General features: G+C 45.9%; 1 protein-coding gene across 1 annotated transcript; it reads right to left on the bottom strand.

Annotated features, from left to right (window-relative positions):
• Window positions 1-8,793: 8,793 nt before the first annotated feature.
• Window positions 8,794-14,450, bottom strand: LOC104052792 (ankyrin repeat domain-containing protein 9). Its single transcript, XM_064446428.1, has one exon. It carries the CDS (start codon window positions 14,292-14,294, stop codon window positions 13,404-13,406), a length of 891 nt encoding a protein of 296 aa, XP_064302498.1. The 5' UTR covers window positions 14,295-14,450; the 3' UTR covers window positions 8,794-13,403.
• Between the last annotated feature and the right edge of the window lie 2,575 nt (window positions 14,451-17,025).

Raw genomic sequence — 17,025 nt, 5'->3', positions numbered from 1 at the left:
GAACTCATCATCTCTTCACTGAAACTATATGATGCCCCCATTGAACTATACAGTTGAACACATCACTACCAGCTCCATTGCCATCAGACATTTTACAGACCCATTCCTGGGAGAAACACGTGGAGCTGCTGGTTCCACTGAAATACATGACACATTTTCCACTGACCCTGTGCAAGCCAAACATTGGTATAGGCTTTCATGATGTGATGTGTTTGTTTCTTATCCGTTTCTATAGGTTAGCTGTGTACTAATTACATTTTCTGTTATGAGTTCTTCTGTGTCTCTACACTTGTTACTGTAAACTGATACCAGATATAAATCCTAAACATTCAGGAACTGTCCCATTGTTAGGCCGTCTCCTTCTAATCTGGCCTAGAAAAAGATGAAGGGAATGCAGTTTACTTATTACTCTAACATGGGGTTTCTTCCCAGAGTCCCAGGAATGCCCAAGGCTTATAATGTCTTCCTGTTACCGCATCAGAAGGCTTTCTGATGAGTCAATTCCTAATACCAGTAAGTGGGCCACCACTTTGAAGTTGGTCCCTCATGTTGCTGCTCAGTGCAACTCATGCTATTTTGTAATTTTCTGACCTTGATCAGAAAGCGGGCTGGTAAGTGCCTTTACAGAAAGCGTAAATAGTTGGCTTTGGGGATAAGAATAGGAATAGAGTGCTTGTGCTACTAGCTCAAGTCAATCATACATAATTTCTGCTCTTCATTTTCCATGCTGGTCCATGCCTCACACCAGGAGACTTTGTTGTCCGAGAAAATGGAGGGCCGTTCTTCCCTCAGGGGGAGGTAGATAATGCTGCCAGTGTGAAAGAAAGAAGTGGACTCTTATGAGCTCTCTGGCCTGTGTTTTCCACCCTCAGTGTTCTGTGATTCATCTAATTAAGGTACACAGCGTAGAAAACAAGAGGCAATTTGGAACTTCTACTCATTAGCTGGGTATGAATGTTGTTTTTTTTTCCTGTTGACTGTCTTCATTTCATCTGCGGCAGTTCTTCATGACTCAGACTCCAGAAAGGCTCAAATTTGTGTGGGTTGCCTTTGGCAAAGGCGAGTAGCTCGAAAGTAAGTGTCTGTCTGTCTGACTTTTACTTCTCTCTGAAAACAAACACTGAAAAGTCTATTCCCTGTGCGGCTGACCCAGCTGCTGTGTCTCGCCTGCGTGTTGGGATACAAGATGATTAATCTCCTTCTACATAGTTCAGTACTTAAACCATATGTGAAGGGGGCACAAGGGCTTTCAGATAAAGTAGGGATAAAAAAAGACTTGTTTTATGCTTAATGAAGAAATAATTTCCTTAAGAACAAAAAGCTCCTCACAGCCAGTGCTTATAAATTGCTTAATTGGAAATACACATAACAGTCCTATGAGGATTATCTGAGAGCTTCTGGCTGGAATTAGAATTAGGAAAGAAAAGTTATTTTAGAGATACTAATAAAACAGGAGGTTGTGAAGGCTTCTGGGATATATGCAGATGTTTCATTTTAGGCTTTGCAATAAAGCTGATTTTTAACTGATTTGTTATTGGTTTGCAAGCTCTGCTGATTAGCCTTGAGGCAGAGAATAGTGAAAATAAAGGGACAGGCCCCCCAGATCAGAGGGCGATGGCTCCAGAAAGCTATACTGACTTCTGTTAGCTGAGATTTTAGGCTATCAGGCCTGCTACTGCTGTCTAGGGAGCTACTGAAATTTAATCAAATGTGCCAGAAACACAGCTAAAGTAATCTTTGGCAGTACCTTTTCTTGTTCCTGATAGGTATCAACCCCTTCAGCAGTCCTTTGCTTTCTGCAGGAGACAGCCATGCTCACAGGCAGGCTCCTTGCCCTGCCACAGTGGAAATGCCATCCTCCACAACCCACCACGGTCAGTCTCACCAGCCTCCTCTTCAGAAAGGGGAAAATGGTGGGTCTTACAGCCCCACCACCTCCTACTCCTCTGTCTAATGAGCTTTTTGGTGCAGGAGCAGTGGACCTCCTCAGGTTGAGTCAGAGGGCTGCCTCAGATCCCTGGGTTTTACATGCTTTGCTAAATACAAATATGGAGCCTCTCCGCCGCCCACTGCCAGCTTCAGCCACCACAGCTTCTCTGGTCCCTCGGAGACAGCAAAGATGAGAGGACGGGAAATGGCTGGCTGCTCTTCAGGGCTGAAACTCATCTCTGCCCAGCGACTCCCACAAGAGCCATGCAATACAATTTGGTTCTGTTTATAGCTCGCTGTTTAGAGCCCAGCTCCACGGTCAACTTCTAGGGTAGCTGGGGCCCTTCTGTTGGTGGGTGACAGTAAAGGCACCTACACCATCTTCCTGTAACTGGTTTTGTTTGTTTGGAGTTGGTTTGGACATTGCGTTCAAAAGTCGTGCCATCGTCATGAGCCGGGCAGGGAGAGGTGCGGACAGGAGTGGCGGGCTCGCCTCACGGCCCCCGCTTCCCCCGCGGCGACCCACGGCCGCCCTTTCCCGCCGGCAGGATCGCGGCGCCATCTTGCGGCCGGGAGCGGCGCGGCGGCCCCTCGCCCGGCTGAGGCGGGGCCGCGCTGGGTTTCAGCCAGCAAGACCCACCGGGATGCGGAGTTTTGCTCTGGAAAAATGTTTAAGACGTCGTTAAAAAAACTCAAACAAGCTAATTGCGGTGTGTGCAAATGATCATTTGTAGTATCTGCACAGGTGTAAGAAGTTTTTACTCCTTCATGTGCTGCAGCTCTGGCAGCCAACAAGCCTTGGGGAAGGTAGGCTTGTTCATAATCCCCTTTTACTTTTCTCCTGCCTTGCCCAGCTGAGTTTCCTCCATTTTAGGAGTTACTATCTTTATTTTCTCTTCAAATAAAAGGCGTTATTTGCGTTCAAAAGCCCCACATGGCTCTTGCAGTGCTGACAATGAAGCGAAGCAGAAGAGACGGTCTAGATGGATCCACTTCAAAGCTGTGGCAATTTGAGGACCAACTGGGAAAAGGAAGGGAGCCAAGTAGTGATCAGACAATAGCCAGGCAAAACTGGCCTTTCAGGCAATGCTGAAGGAATGAAAGAAGCAAAAAACCCTTGAAGCATTTGAAATTTAAAACTTAAATGCAGGGCTTTTATTTTAAAATACACTCTTTTTTTCTTTCTTTTAGCTGGTGAGAGCATATTCATTAGCAGCTCTCCCAGGTTCAACAGTCTTTCGATTTTACTGAGGATGGTATTAAGGTCCATGCAGAGAATAAAAGCAGTAGCTACCACAAACTAAAACCACAGCTGCCTATTTAAAGTCTAACCTGATCTTCCTAAAGGCAAGGAGTTGCCTTCCTGAATCTTAGAGTAGTTGCACCAACGGGTCCAGCATGGAGGTTTGGTGATGGTGCCAAAACCTGGCAGCAGCACCAAACTGGGACACTGTTTGTCCCCAAGGGTTACTCGTGGAGTCATGCCTGGCAGAGGCAGGGTCTTTTTACCAAGAGAGCAAAAGAGAGAGTGAGGAAAAAGAAGTAAGACTCATGCAAGTCCTCCTCTTTCACATCACCCACAATGCTTGCATGTGCTTTCATGCTGTATTCTGTATATCATGTGCTTTTACTGCACATGATTATAAGAGCTTTAAATTGGGGTGTTCTCCCCCCCCCTCCAGGCAGTGGGGGTCAAAGGCTCAGACCATGATGGAAGGGGCTCCCCAGGTCTAAACATCTGCAAAAGGGGGCTAAGAATGGGCATGGATTGGTCTAGGTTTGGATCTTGTAATTTAATTGATGTTTTATACTTGAAGGGATGGTGGTGATGATGATATGTGTGTGTGTTGGGGTAAAACTGAGACCTTCTGATACCTGGTTCATGTTTTCCAAAGAACACAAAGCACAAATCTGCTGCTAGAATCTGTTAATTCTACAAAAGGAGAGCTGGGTAGTTTTGTGGGAAAGCTACCATCATCCTCCCTGATCCCAAATTTGGGTTACTTACTGTACCTTACACCTTCCTGAAGCTCACCAGATCTGAGTGAGGTGGGGCAAGTAAGCATGTGGATTTCTGAGTGCTTAGGGAACACACCTTTAAGCAGAAACTTAATTTAGGCAGAGCTCTTTCTTTCTATCATTTCTGCTTTCCTTTCATTAAATCATAAATTATGCATGGAATGTAATTTTATCTCTGTCTGTCACCATGCAGGGCTCTGCCGGCTGGCACAGAAGTAAGCCAAAGCTCGTAGCTATCACTGAAGCTCAGTTCCACCCACAGAAGGAGTCCCATAAAAAACATTTGATCAAGCAATCAACTATATCAGTGAGAAGTTTAGTGTCTGAAAATATGTACATCACAGCTGAAAATAGCATCTCTCTAAGATCTGTAAACTTGGAAAAAGAGACTGCTGAGAGTGTCACTGCCTAACACCTTCCAGGCAGAAGAACAGAGATTTTTGTCTTGTAGTTGCTCATTTTTGGCTTCAGTCAAAGCCTCAAAATCGGAAGAGACTTTAACAACCTCATCTAGACTTTCCCTGCAATCTCAAGACACTGTGGTTTACACTGTGATGTGGGAGTTGCTCCAGAGGGACAGGCATTACCTCATTGATAGAGACCCTACAAGTACTTCTTTCACTAACCAGGCCTAAATATGTTGAGTATCATGTACGCATAATAAACAATGTTCTTCAGGAAATTTGGGGATGAGGTCAGTAAAGAGAGACAGAAGTTAAGAAGGCAGTCCAACCTGGTTTTGTTCCAGCGCCAGAGACAGATGTATACAGAATAAGGATTTCAGGTCTGTATATGTAGTCCTGTATTTTACAAGCCTAAAACCTAGCTTTTCAAGTCTTTAGAGGAAAGGACAACTGGACAGGGAGGTACCACAGGGAGGTATTGAGCTGCTCTGCCGACTTCCATCCCACACGGGGCAACACTTCCATGCTGGGGGAGATACTTCTGTAAGCAGACTTTGCACAATTTATAAAAATCTTTAGGTTCTTCTGATGGACAATGCTTTTCAGTTCTGACGTCTCCTGTCAGAACAGGTTTTACTGCAAAATGTATTTTCATAAAAATGAAATTGTTTGTAAATGTCTTGTCTAACTTAAAAGGATGGAGGGTAAAGGGGAGATCCAGTGAACATAATGTATTTGGGTTCTCAAAAGGCTGTTGACAATGTTCTACACCAAAGGTTATTAAAGAAATGAAGCTGTCATGGGATTGCAGGAATTATTTCATGGAGTAAAAGCTGGTTACAGCACAGCAAAGGGTGGGATTTAGTGGTTGGCAGAGAGAAGAGCTAGCAGTGGGGTCCTCCAGGGATCAGTGCTGGAATCAGTTTTGTCTAATATATAAGCAATAACTGGAGAAAGGAGCAAGCAGTGAAATCTCTGTGTTTGCACTGGGACTGGACTTTTTCAAGTATGCAAACACCACACAGATAGAAAAAGACACCTGAAGGATCCCAGTAAACTGAATGGGCAGAAAAGTGGCAGATGAGCTTCGGTTCAGATAAATAATAACTTGCTGCCATAGGGTGTTGCAGATGTGACTGTATCATCAGGCTCAAAAAAAATCAGACAAATTTGGGACACCAGGTCAAAAGATGAATACTAAAGGACTAGGCAAGGATGTATCCTCTAATATCCCTAATCCAACAGCTGGGGTTATGGAGGGAGTAAGCAGGGAATGCACTGCAGAAAGTGGCCAGACAAAGATGCTCTCCTTACCTGGCCTCTCCTACTGCCACTGCTGGAGACCCATCACGCTGCTGGATAGACCCAGCACTGTGGTCATTATGTTCCCATTTTGACAAAATTTCTGGTAGAAGAAAATCTGAACAAAGAGTTTCAGCTATCAGAATGGTTTGGTTTGACAAAGAAAATTTTGACTTTGCCTTTTGCTTTTTTTTCCAAATTGTGCTACTATTGAGGAATTTAAACGCATGCTATTTTCATTTTTTATAGTGCTGTAACACTACAATTTATGATAAAATATTAAAAATGTAAAGCAAAATATTACATTATCAAAATTTTGCTATTCTTTAAGAAATATCATTATAGATCTGCATCAGTTTTCTTCTCTGTAAAACTGAGTCCATACTAATTTTGTTGTTTTGAGTTTTCATTCTGAATCAGAATCGAAGTGTGTTTTGCAATATTGTGATTTTTGGTGGAATAGAAACATAAATTTCCAGTCAGCTCTAGTGATTATTTCCTTTTCTAATGCTTGTCAGCCTCTTCTCCCATTTCAGAAGCCTTCACTCACATAAGCACACCAAGTCTGCTCTGTCTAAGGAGGCAGTTCAGGTATTTCTTAGGTGCACATAAGGTAGAGCATAATGGAGGCAGGGACTTGGTTCAGCATTACTAGAAATCTCCCCTGTTTAATTTTGCATTAGAGAACAATATGATCTACTGCTTAAATGAAAAGCAACCTTGGAAAGGAGTAATACTGCCTGCCTGGTTGCTCATTGCTGTTACCAGACCCCCAGTCCCCCTGGGCAGTGCCAGTACTGGTGTGACAGCACCATGATCCAGCTTTGCTGGGGCTTGCTCAGTCGAGGGCAGGGGTAGGGAGCAGGTAGGCAGCAGCAGGGTGGACCTGTGTCTCTGAGCCACTAACGCTAGTTCCAGCTTGAAGATTTCATGACAGTATCTTTCCATATGAGACAAAGACCATCTGAGATAAATGTCAGCCTGAGTGTGGATGGCCAGGACATTATATTGCCTTGGTTTTGAGACTGCTGCCTGACACTCCCTGTGATCCTGAAGCTGAGCTCCAGGAGAAAGTGGCAGGGTGTGGTTTCTGTGCTTTTGTGCTTCTCGTAGTTTGTACTGCAGTTTGGGATTCTCCACACTCTTTTCCCTATTTCTGTTTAACTGTAGGAGCTGCTTCCCAGAAGGAATCTTGCCATACTGCCCCTCCCAATCCTTTTCTTCCCTTTTTTCTCCCACAGTTTCTTTTGTGAGTTTGGCAACTCTGTGATAATCATTCCTCCTCCTCACAGCTCAGCACAGGAATCTGCCCATCTGATGGCGTGGGTGGGCATAGCCGGCATACAGAACACAGCTGTCTTCTCTCTGTATGCATGAAGTTCACCAAAAGCCTTCCCACTAGCAATAAACCTCTGCTTCACAGGAGATCCATAGCAAAATACGAACACACTTTACTAGAGCTGGAACTGGGACCCAGTCTGGAAAGTGACCATTGATTTTCCAATTCAAGCGGCCTTTGGGAGTCGTCCCTGGAGAAACCTGGCTGCTTGGCTTCAGAGTGGCTTCCCAAGTGCTAGAGACAACTGTGAGCATCTTGGGAGCTGGATACCAATGGCCGCATGTAGTCATCCATATCATCAGCTGACTGTGGTGGTGCAGCAAAACACAGCCCATGCTCCCAGAAGGCGTTGCTGCTGTGCTCACCAGACAGACACAGGCTAGTATGGGATGTGTCAAACCCATCAGCTGCATTTGGGGTGACCCACTTAGGGAGGGGCACTCAGGTAACTGAGGTGTGGGCAGGATTTCAGTCAATGCGCCATCTGCTTCTGACAGTGCTTTCCCTGCACAAGGGAATATACCCTTTAAATTTCTCTCTTTATTTAAATGCCCGTCTTGCTGCCCGTTGGCGTGTGGGCTACAACTAACTACAGTTGTGAAAAACCTGATACCTAGATGAGACTGGCTCTGAGGGGTGCGTCAGCCCAGGGCTCCCTCAGCTGCCAGAGCCCTGATGGTCAGCCTCAGCAGAGCTGCCAGGGCACAAGAGAAATCAAATCAGCTTCTCATTCTCAAATAAAGGAAAGGTGGCAGCAAATAAACCAGAAAACTTACATCTCTGGGGGCCACAGTCTTGAGGTGGAGTAGTTCAGGGCTAAATCTCCCACTGTGAAAGTAAGGATATAGTCTTTTTTAAGTGAGAACAAGTCCCCTCTCTTCATTACTCTGTGAAACCAATAACTTACTATGGAAGCACAGGCTAGAGTACAAACCCCTTGGGTTACAGCCTGTATGTACTAGTGCGCACTGAGACCTGTGGGTATGGTTGGCAGTGGTGTCCAAGCCCTGTGATACCATCACCTGGAAGCCTTTGGGTAGCTGTTTTTGGCAGGGCAGTGGAGGAGCTGGGTAGTCCATGTTCATGCACAGAAGTCAGTGGATTATTACCCCAAGGGAGGTGGCACAGAGGGTGCAAGGTGCACTTTTGCCTGAGGACCTTCAGCAGCAGCTGAGCCTACAGGAGCAGGTGGAGTTGGAGCTGGAAGCCTTACTAGGGCATCCTTCCTCAGAGAAAACCTTAGGAAGGAAAGGAGCTTGTTGACTGCATACAAAACAGACAGGGAAAGGAGGCTGCTGGCACTGTTATATTCGCCGCAAACAGCTTTGTCATAAACTGCCATGAGCTGAACTCAAACCTAAAAGATTAAAATCTCCAAAACCAATTACCACTTGCCCCTGTTGAGCCCCTTCTTCTGATTCATCACCAACTTGCAGCAGATCTATGAAATGTGGGTTCACCTCATCACTTGGGGTCATCCCCCGCCAGCACAGCCAGCTATTGCAAGCCTGTGAAGGAAAATATTATCTTCCTCAGATAGCATTTTTTGAGGTAATGGCTCAGGAGTCAGAATGAAATCATCAAACACCAAGATGAGCCAAAGCAAGAGATATTGGTGGGTGGTTTTGACCAACTGGCTAATAAAAGACACATCAAGTTTATACTGAAAGTTTATTACAGTAGTACAACCAGATTAAATGATTTTCACAGCTGATACACCTAATTATGTCACGGTATGTATATATATTTTATTCCCAGCACGTTACAATCTTTTTATTTTTAATCATGCAGCGAGTAATGTACAAACACAATTATATGGAAGTTTATTTTTTCCCCTAAAAAAGAGAAACCAAAATTACAAAAGTATGGCTTTATAAGAAAGTCATATAATACAATGAACATTCATTTGTACTTAGACATGGCAACATTTGGTCTTAATCAGTGAACAACAGCATCTGCCACTGTCATGCTGATCCCAAAAAACACCAAGGGAACTGGAAACAGGGAAATGCCCATCGGTGTTAGAGAGATGGAAAATATATATCTATATACATTCAAAGTACCAAAAACATAAAAAACGTTTTCAGGGATTAAGCGTCACATTTATTTATATGCTGAAGTCAGAGTTATGGAGCCTTGAAGAATATAAGAGCATAAACAGTTTCTGTTTTCCTTTAGACCAACAAACATCAGGAGTGATGCAATTGACTTAAAAAGCGTTACTTCAGATGTACAGAGCTGTAAGTGAGGTCAGAATCTGGCCTGTCCTTCCTGCTAATGGTGCTGCAGAAATAGACAGAAGCATAGGGTTAGGAAGTCATAGGTGGCTGAATTTTGCTGGCAGCCCAGATAAAAGAAGGACAAAGATGTATGTTTAATAGATTTTATTAAAAAAAAAAAGGATTCAAGAATAAAATGTGTCTGCTGTCACAATCCCTTCGCTGGATGGTTGTGGCTGTTGGAGAGCAGAAGCCCTTGTGGTAGGTGTCCAGGGGTAAAACACCCATTTCAAGAGCAAAGCTGCTGCCTCTTTACAAGAGAAAAGAAATGTCGTTACCTGTTAGCAGCACAGAGCTTGGGACACACACTTATCTCGTGAAAAGGCTGCTTTCTTAAGGCATTGATCACTGATGTGTACAAGTACGGTAAGTCAGTTACGAGTTTTACCAGGAGAGGGCAGACAGAGACACAGACACGCATGTGCACACGCGGGCCCACACATTTACACACACAGGTGCACACGCACACACCACAGTCACCCCCAGTGCTCACTGAAGTGATACATCGCAACTGAAGTCACACGTGCGCACACACCTCAGATCCTTACAATGCTACTCCTCAAAATTGAAATTAGAAAGACGTAACCTGCAGAGCCAACCGGTAATCCAAAGATTAGCAAAGACTTCGCCCTCTCCCTTTTCTCTCTTGCTTTTATTCTCTTTCCCAAGTTCAGAAATAGAGATCTTGGCTACACTTACTCAGTATGTACGTATGCTAAATGTAAATATCACCACACAGCACCTAGCACCCTTTTTGATTAACCAAGTCACTAACATATTTGTCATGCAAGCATAGGGGCTTTTCAAGACTACCAACTGTCAGGTTGCAGGAAGTGTGGAAAATATTTTGAGTTTATTTTTGCTAATGACCTGGCTAGGAAAAAATGGAGAAAAAAAATCAAAACAGATGGGGCTGAGGTAGATTTGGCTGTATCTGATGTAATGTCACTGTACTGAGCAGGAAGACAAATGGGATCTTAAGCTAACAGGCAGGTCACTGCAAGATAAGCAAAACAGGTTTAGGGAGAAGATTCCTCCACTCCAGCAGAAGGATGCCCCATCCTGCAGTCACATCGCTACAGGTGATGGAAAGAGATGTCACACATGGAGGTCAGATGGCAGCTCAACAGCTGAGGGCCAGCTGGTGCTTGATCTCTTGTTAAAATGGTCAGAAAAAGGAGGAAGGAGAGGGCTGTGGGGTGATCCTTGCAGTGCAGGCAGCTGCCTGTTGCGCGCTGGGCCAAGCACACCAGAGTTTTTGCACGTTGTCCAACAGTGGGCCAGCAGCTTTCTTCCAGGATGTGGTACGAGACTCATATATACTCCAGATTTTGAGTTCCTTGAGCAGTTGCTGAGAGCGCAGCTCTTATCCTCTGTCTGGGCTGGTGTATAGAGGATAGCCTCCCACATGGACAAATGCATGCATACAAGCATCCTGCTGCCTGCTACAAATCCACCCATCGAGCCTAAAGTGCCTGAACCCTGACCTTCACAATGATCCACAACTATTACAGTCCGACAAGAGATTCCTACACCATTTTAGACCCACTTGCACCCAGTAGGTTGCTCTGGCTCTCTGGGTATATCCCTCTGCCTTCTTAGAACGTGCTACCTCATTAACGCCAAGAATGCCTACCTGCCTTCTTTGATTTGTAAGTTGAACAGCCTCATCCTCTCTCCTGCCTTTCCTGAAACTCTTTATAGCACCGAAACTCTCATGGTTTCAAGCCAGTGCAATAACAGTTGATGATTTCCCTTCCCTCCTTCCCTGGGATCTCTGCTCCCAGGGCCTAATTACTATTCTAATAATATCCACCACCAGCCCCCTCCGCCTCTCACCCACCGTCATCCGGATGAGATACCGCATTGCTGCTGAGGACAAATCCAACCCTGCTCCTCCGGACTCCAGGGGTGCCACAGAGGCTGTGCTCTGCATAGTTTCTCTCATCTGCCTTGGGCAGTGAGTGCCTGCTTTGTCCTCTGCCTACAGCTCCGCATTTCTGGGAGCCTGCAGGGCTTGGCAGAGACAGCTCAGCCACCGCTTACAATGCAAATCTCCCTTGGGCTCTGCTTTGCTTCCCAAGCTGTGACAGCCTGTGCCTGCTGCAGAGGCTGCCGAGCCAGCAGCCTCTCTGCAAAACCCTCGCCCAAGACTGACCCTGAATTTCTCTGCCACCGTTCACGCCCTCCCCCATGCACAAGGAGGAACAGACACAGATGGGGAAAGATATGCAAGTCCCCAGGAGCAATGGTGGAAGGACACTGCAGCATCAGGGATGTGGGATTTCAGGAGAAGGGTTAACCCCTTCATGGCCTGCTTGCCTCTTTTAGGGCTGGGCTGACATTTTCTCCATCTCACAAGCAAGTCTGCACCTTCACCTAGCGCAGCATGGGTGGCACCAGCACCGGGGTGTTTCCATGGCATGCGGGAAGGGCTGTCTGGGACGAGCATCCCAGTGTCTCTGACAGGATGTTCCAGTTGGCTGTGCCCGGCAGGTTGTGCAGCCCTGCAGGAAATCTCCACTTAGCCATGGCTGGCATCGCCAGTGCCCTGGCACACGGGAGGTACCCTGCACACAGGGGAACCCAGCGGAAGTGCTCCCTGTGCTGATGGAAAAAAGGGTGCAGCTCCATCCAGCACAGCCCCTTGGCACAGGCAGGGGATTAGCCAGATGAGACATGAGCCATTTTTGCATGGAGCAATTGAGATGTGAATGCACGTCCTTTCTTAGACAGAGTCTTGCTAAAAGGGTTTTGTGCCCCACAGCCTTTGGCTCTAAATTTGAAGAGGTGAGTGATTTCTTCACTGCTGTTCAGTACTGATCTGGGGAAGTGGGTTATGCTACTTCAGCAGAGCGGAAAGTTGCACGTACAAAAAGAGAATGTTGAGGTCCAAAATAAGGGATGTCCCCCAAAGGGAATTGGGATCCTGCCACTGCTCTGTTGGTGCTGAGCACAGCCGGGAGAGGCAGGACCAGTGCCTTGAACAGACAGGGCTCTGCCTGGGCAGCCAGGCGCAGAGCTCCCCAGAGAGCAGGGCAGCCCCAGCCCTGCTCTTTGCAAACACACCCTGCCTGCAGTGCCCAGGGGAGTCAACGGGAACTTCTTGTATTTTCCAGGATCAGGCCCTCTGTCTGGACCTGGGTGGCAAAAATACTCTAATTGACAAGAAGTGACAACTTTTAACAGCAGAACATCATACCCCAGCATAGGATAACTAGCAGGTGCCAGTCGCTGTGAGACCTGCTGGGAAATCAAGTTAGTGTGCTACATCCCTTGTGGAGATACATTCAGCCCTAAAACACAAGTCAAGGAGAAATAATGTCACTTATGAAGGATAGGGCTTCCACTGGCCCTGCTCTGATTTCCATTTGTTTACTGGACGGCAGGGAAAATGGTTCCTTCCCCATTGCACAAGTCTGTAGAGGCATCAGGGCTGGGATTGCCTTTAACCCCCTCACTCCCAGGTGAGATAGGATGCTTTCAGTTAGCCATTCTGCCCACCTCTATCTCCCCTCCCCAGGAATACACACTCACTGCCCCTCTCTGAACTCACACCCTCTGTGCTATGACCTGCTGTAAAGTACCTCAGTAAAATCAGGTACCCTGCAGGACTGCCTCTACGCCCCTGCAGCATCAGCCATGGACCTTCTGGCTATTACTAGATGATGGTGGATCATTGTTAGAAAGGAAACCTGACATCTGAACCCTGTTGGTACAGGACGGTGTTTCTCCCAGCTCTAGCAGAACACAGTCCCATAGATACATCATTCGAAAATCCCTCTGGGCACATAGTTCCTTTTTACCTGGGTAGGTTACACAGGATACAGTTATATTGGGAATTCAGATACACTGATACCAGCTGACAGCTAAGAAACCAAACATAACACAGTCTCGACTACAGTTAACCCTTCACATGCACAACAAAACAGAAAACAAGGAAGGCTTTTGCCTTTAAAAGTGCCGTGCCTGCAATCAATTAGAAAAGACATTTAAAACCTTGTCACAAAATACTGGATTTTCCAGCATAGCCTAATAGGTCAAGTACTAAAATCACACTAAAATGCAGAGGGTGGTGGATGACCAGATCCCCTAAGTTGCCTTTGAAAATCCAAGACCCAGTGAATAAAGTCAAGGAAAAACATTTACCACATTTTTTGTTGGTAGCTTTTTGCCATAGGATGGTAAGGGCTTTAGTGCCTGAGGTATAGGTAGCTCCTGGATGCTTTTAGGGAAGTGGGAGGGGGGAAGAGTCTGGAGAATAGTTTGCATAGCTTGCAGATATAAAGAAGCAGGTGTGTTCCCCACCAGGCTGTTGAATTTGTCTTCCCCCAGCAAAGCTGTCCAGTGGTCCGGATGCTCCTGCAGAACTTTCCGCATCTTAAACTGTGGGTTGGGCATGAAAAGCAAGAGGTAGTCGAGGCAGAGCTTCTTTGATGCCACATTGACTTTGGAGTCCCACATCTGCTCCAGGATGACGTCCAGCGGGGTAAGCCCTTTACTGTCCTCTATCCTGGGAGAAGCTCCGTTTCCGAGGAGGATGAGGACCGTCTCTGACCTCAGCAGTTCGCAGGCAAGGTGCAGGGGGGTTTTCCCATCTTCCAGATGAAAGCAGCCAGTCCTATTGATGTAAGAGTTCAAGCTGGGGAGCTTGTGTGCAATTTTGATGATCAGCCCCAAGATATCTCTCCTGTCATATGTGACCGCCATGGCCAAATGCGGAGCAGAGGACGGGCAATAGCAGAAGTGTTCCCCAGGCACCTTGAGAGCCTCCTCTGGAAAATGAGACAGCAGATACTGAGCATAAGGCAGGTGGTTATGCACCACTGCATAGAGAAGGGCTTCTGAAGGTGAGTAGGTTCTTAGGCTGGCATTTTCCTCCCAGTAAAAATACTCCATAGTTCTCATGTCTTCCAGCATCCACACAGGCTTGTGATCTCTCACAGCCTGGTAGAACATATAGGATAAGAACTTGCAGTGCCTGCTCTGATCATCCTGCAGGCTGGCCTGGTTACTGGCCATGGCTCAGCAAATAAAGAGCAGCTCCACGTAAAATCACTCCAGACTGTAAGATCTGTGCACTTGGAATGCAGATCCGGATGCTGCTGCAACCTTCAGGCTGTCATTGCTGCCTGGACTGCACTAGCTGGAATGCATGGGCTGATCATCTCCACCCATTCATTGTTTTTCCCCTCACTGCAGTGGTTTTGTTTAGGTAAGCACAATCCCACAGGCTCAGTTAACCCATGCCATGCAAGCAGATGGTTAGTAAGTACATCCCGCTCTGTGTGTGGCACAGGTTACTGGAATGCTGTCAGACTGCAAGTGATTTTATACACACACAGCTAGAGAGAAGAGAGGGAGAGACTAAAATTAGCTTGAGAGGTGAGGCAGATTTCTGTCTGCATTTCGTGTCTACAGCTCATCAGCTCATACATTGCAGTAAGTGCAGTAGCAATATTCGTCTATTTTTTGTATGCCACTCACACACACACAGCTCATTACATAGTAAAAAATATGTAGCAGCATAAAATGCTCCACAGCTGATAATACACCTGATTATATGCTCAGGAAATCCAGGGATTACTGGTAGCTGTAGCATTAGAAAGGGATCCCTATTTTATAAATAATGGTATGGCTAGCCACTTAGGAGACACTGATGTTAATGGATTGTCTATAAGGCATTAGGGATGTTTAAGATCCCAACATTAATCTCTGCAGAAAAAAAAAGGGTCGAAGAGGATGTGTGGTAACCATGCCCAGAGTCATAAAGCATATTGCTCGGTTTAAATGCCTGCCTTTGTTTAGCAAGGAAATATCTAAAGTGCCTCTCCATTGCACAGGAGGTACATAAACAAAAGGTTAATGGCCAGACTCCACTGGCGGATGGAGAGCTTTGTTCTAAGCATTTCTCAGATGTCATGCTCCAGGACTGGGGTCAGAATGAGTTTTAATGGGGGGAAGTGGGTTCCCAGTGCAACGCCCAGTGAAATGCCCTGGGAAGACACAGAGGAGCAAGTCCCACAGGCTTGAGGGAGTAGTGCCTGTTGGATGAGGCAGAAGGACCTGGCCAAAATTAAATTCACAGAAAAGACATTAACTAAGCACCCTTTATGGCAACTTGTGTTTAAGGAAGGAGGGCTTCCATGCATCTTATAAATCAACAGATTGCTGTAAGATGGTATCTCACCATCTTGATAGGAAAACTGGGAAAATACAGCAAATCAAGATTTTTTTCTTAATTTAGAAAGGAGACAAAAATACATTCAGTATATTGGAACTAGAGAGTATTCAAGTATCAAATCTGAACATCTCCAAATGATGTCTGGGGTCATCCATCATGCTATCACTTCCAGCTTAAGCCATGGCACATTGACCCCAGCACAGGCAGGCTCACAGCCATCTTCTCAGATGTTAAATCCATCACTGACGGCGATCATCTTGACCAAAGTGGTTCTGCCACTGCTATGGCAGGGTGATGACCAAGCAGAGCCACTTTTGTAGTGCCTCCTGTCCCTCTGCTGTGCAGAGACTGACAGGCAGTCATCTTGCAGTAAAATGCAAATTAATTTCTGCACTCCACCTGTTGTAGACTATGGCACACAGCAGACCTGGACACCTTTGCCTTCCCTTCCTTGGCCATCCAGCCCCTGGGAGACACAGTCTGTGCAGCGCATCCCCTCTCCTTACTTGCACCTGGCCTGGCGACTGCAAGCTCACAGGCTCACTTAGACCAGAAAGTTGACCATGGTTATTTTGGACATGGAGAAGGGATAATTTGGCACTGACTCTGCTTGCTGACCCAGCTAACCCTGAGGCTACAGGACAGCCAGCCTGGCACAAGGGATGGTGCAGGAGTCTTCAGCCAGGAGAGCAGAAATGAGGAAGCTAGACCCTTTCAGGGTCAGCCTTCAGTCACTGAGGGGTGGCTGCAACGCCAAACCTAATGTGTGCAGAGACACATAAAAGTCAAGAGAAAATATCCTGTGAGTATCTCCAAGGAAAAGGGAAGCTGAAATCCCGAATCGGGGATGTCCACCAGGCTTACAGCAATTGCCTCTATACCACAGGTCCAGGATGTCCAGGACGTGGAAATATCTGTAATTACAGGTTACCTTGTAATTACAGGTTACACTGTAATTCTGCCCAGGAAGGCCAGCACAAAACTAAGGGAGTCCTTCGCATGGTTTGCTTGGTTCTGTGTGGTGTTAAATGGCACAGATCTCTGCCAGAGTAATGCCTGCTGTGCTGGCTCCTGTCCTTGGTTTTTTCAGTAGTTTAGAAAAGCTGGAGCCAAGGGCACATGTTTGATGGCAACGCGTCTCTTCTGAATTTTATTACAAACATAATGCACCTCTAAAACATTCTAGAACCATTAGAAATGGAAGACGTTAACTTGGAAAGCTTTACTGAGGAACTGGAAGAAAATAAAAGAGTTTGGGAGTTTCTGTTTATTTCTTCGAATTTGGATTTGTGGCTAAAAATAATACATCCTAATTCATAAGGTATTTGTTGTGACTTCCTTCTTTGCCAGAGTGCAGGCTAGAAGGTGAGCACAATCAGTTTGGACTCACGGAGGGAGTGTCCCAGGGAGCTTTCAGTAATGATAACAATAACAATAACAATAACAACAATAATAATAACAACAACAATAATAACAACAACAACAACAAAAACAAAACAAAAGAAAAAAATTGCTACGCACACACTTCTTAGCTTCTACCCCTACTCCTGGTGTAATGCTCCCCCTGCC

The sequence above is a fragment of the Phalacrocorax carbo genome, chromosome 3 (genome assembly GCF_963921805.1).
Source record: "Phalacrocorax carbo chromosome 3, bPhaCar2.1, whole genome shotgun sequence".
Lineage (NCBI taxonomy): Eukaryota > Metazoa > Chordata > Aves > Suliformes > Phalacrocoracidae > Phalacrocorax > Phalacrocorax carbo.
This window is presented reverse-complemented; position numbering and strand designations above follow the sequence as displayed.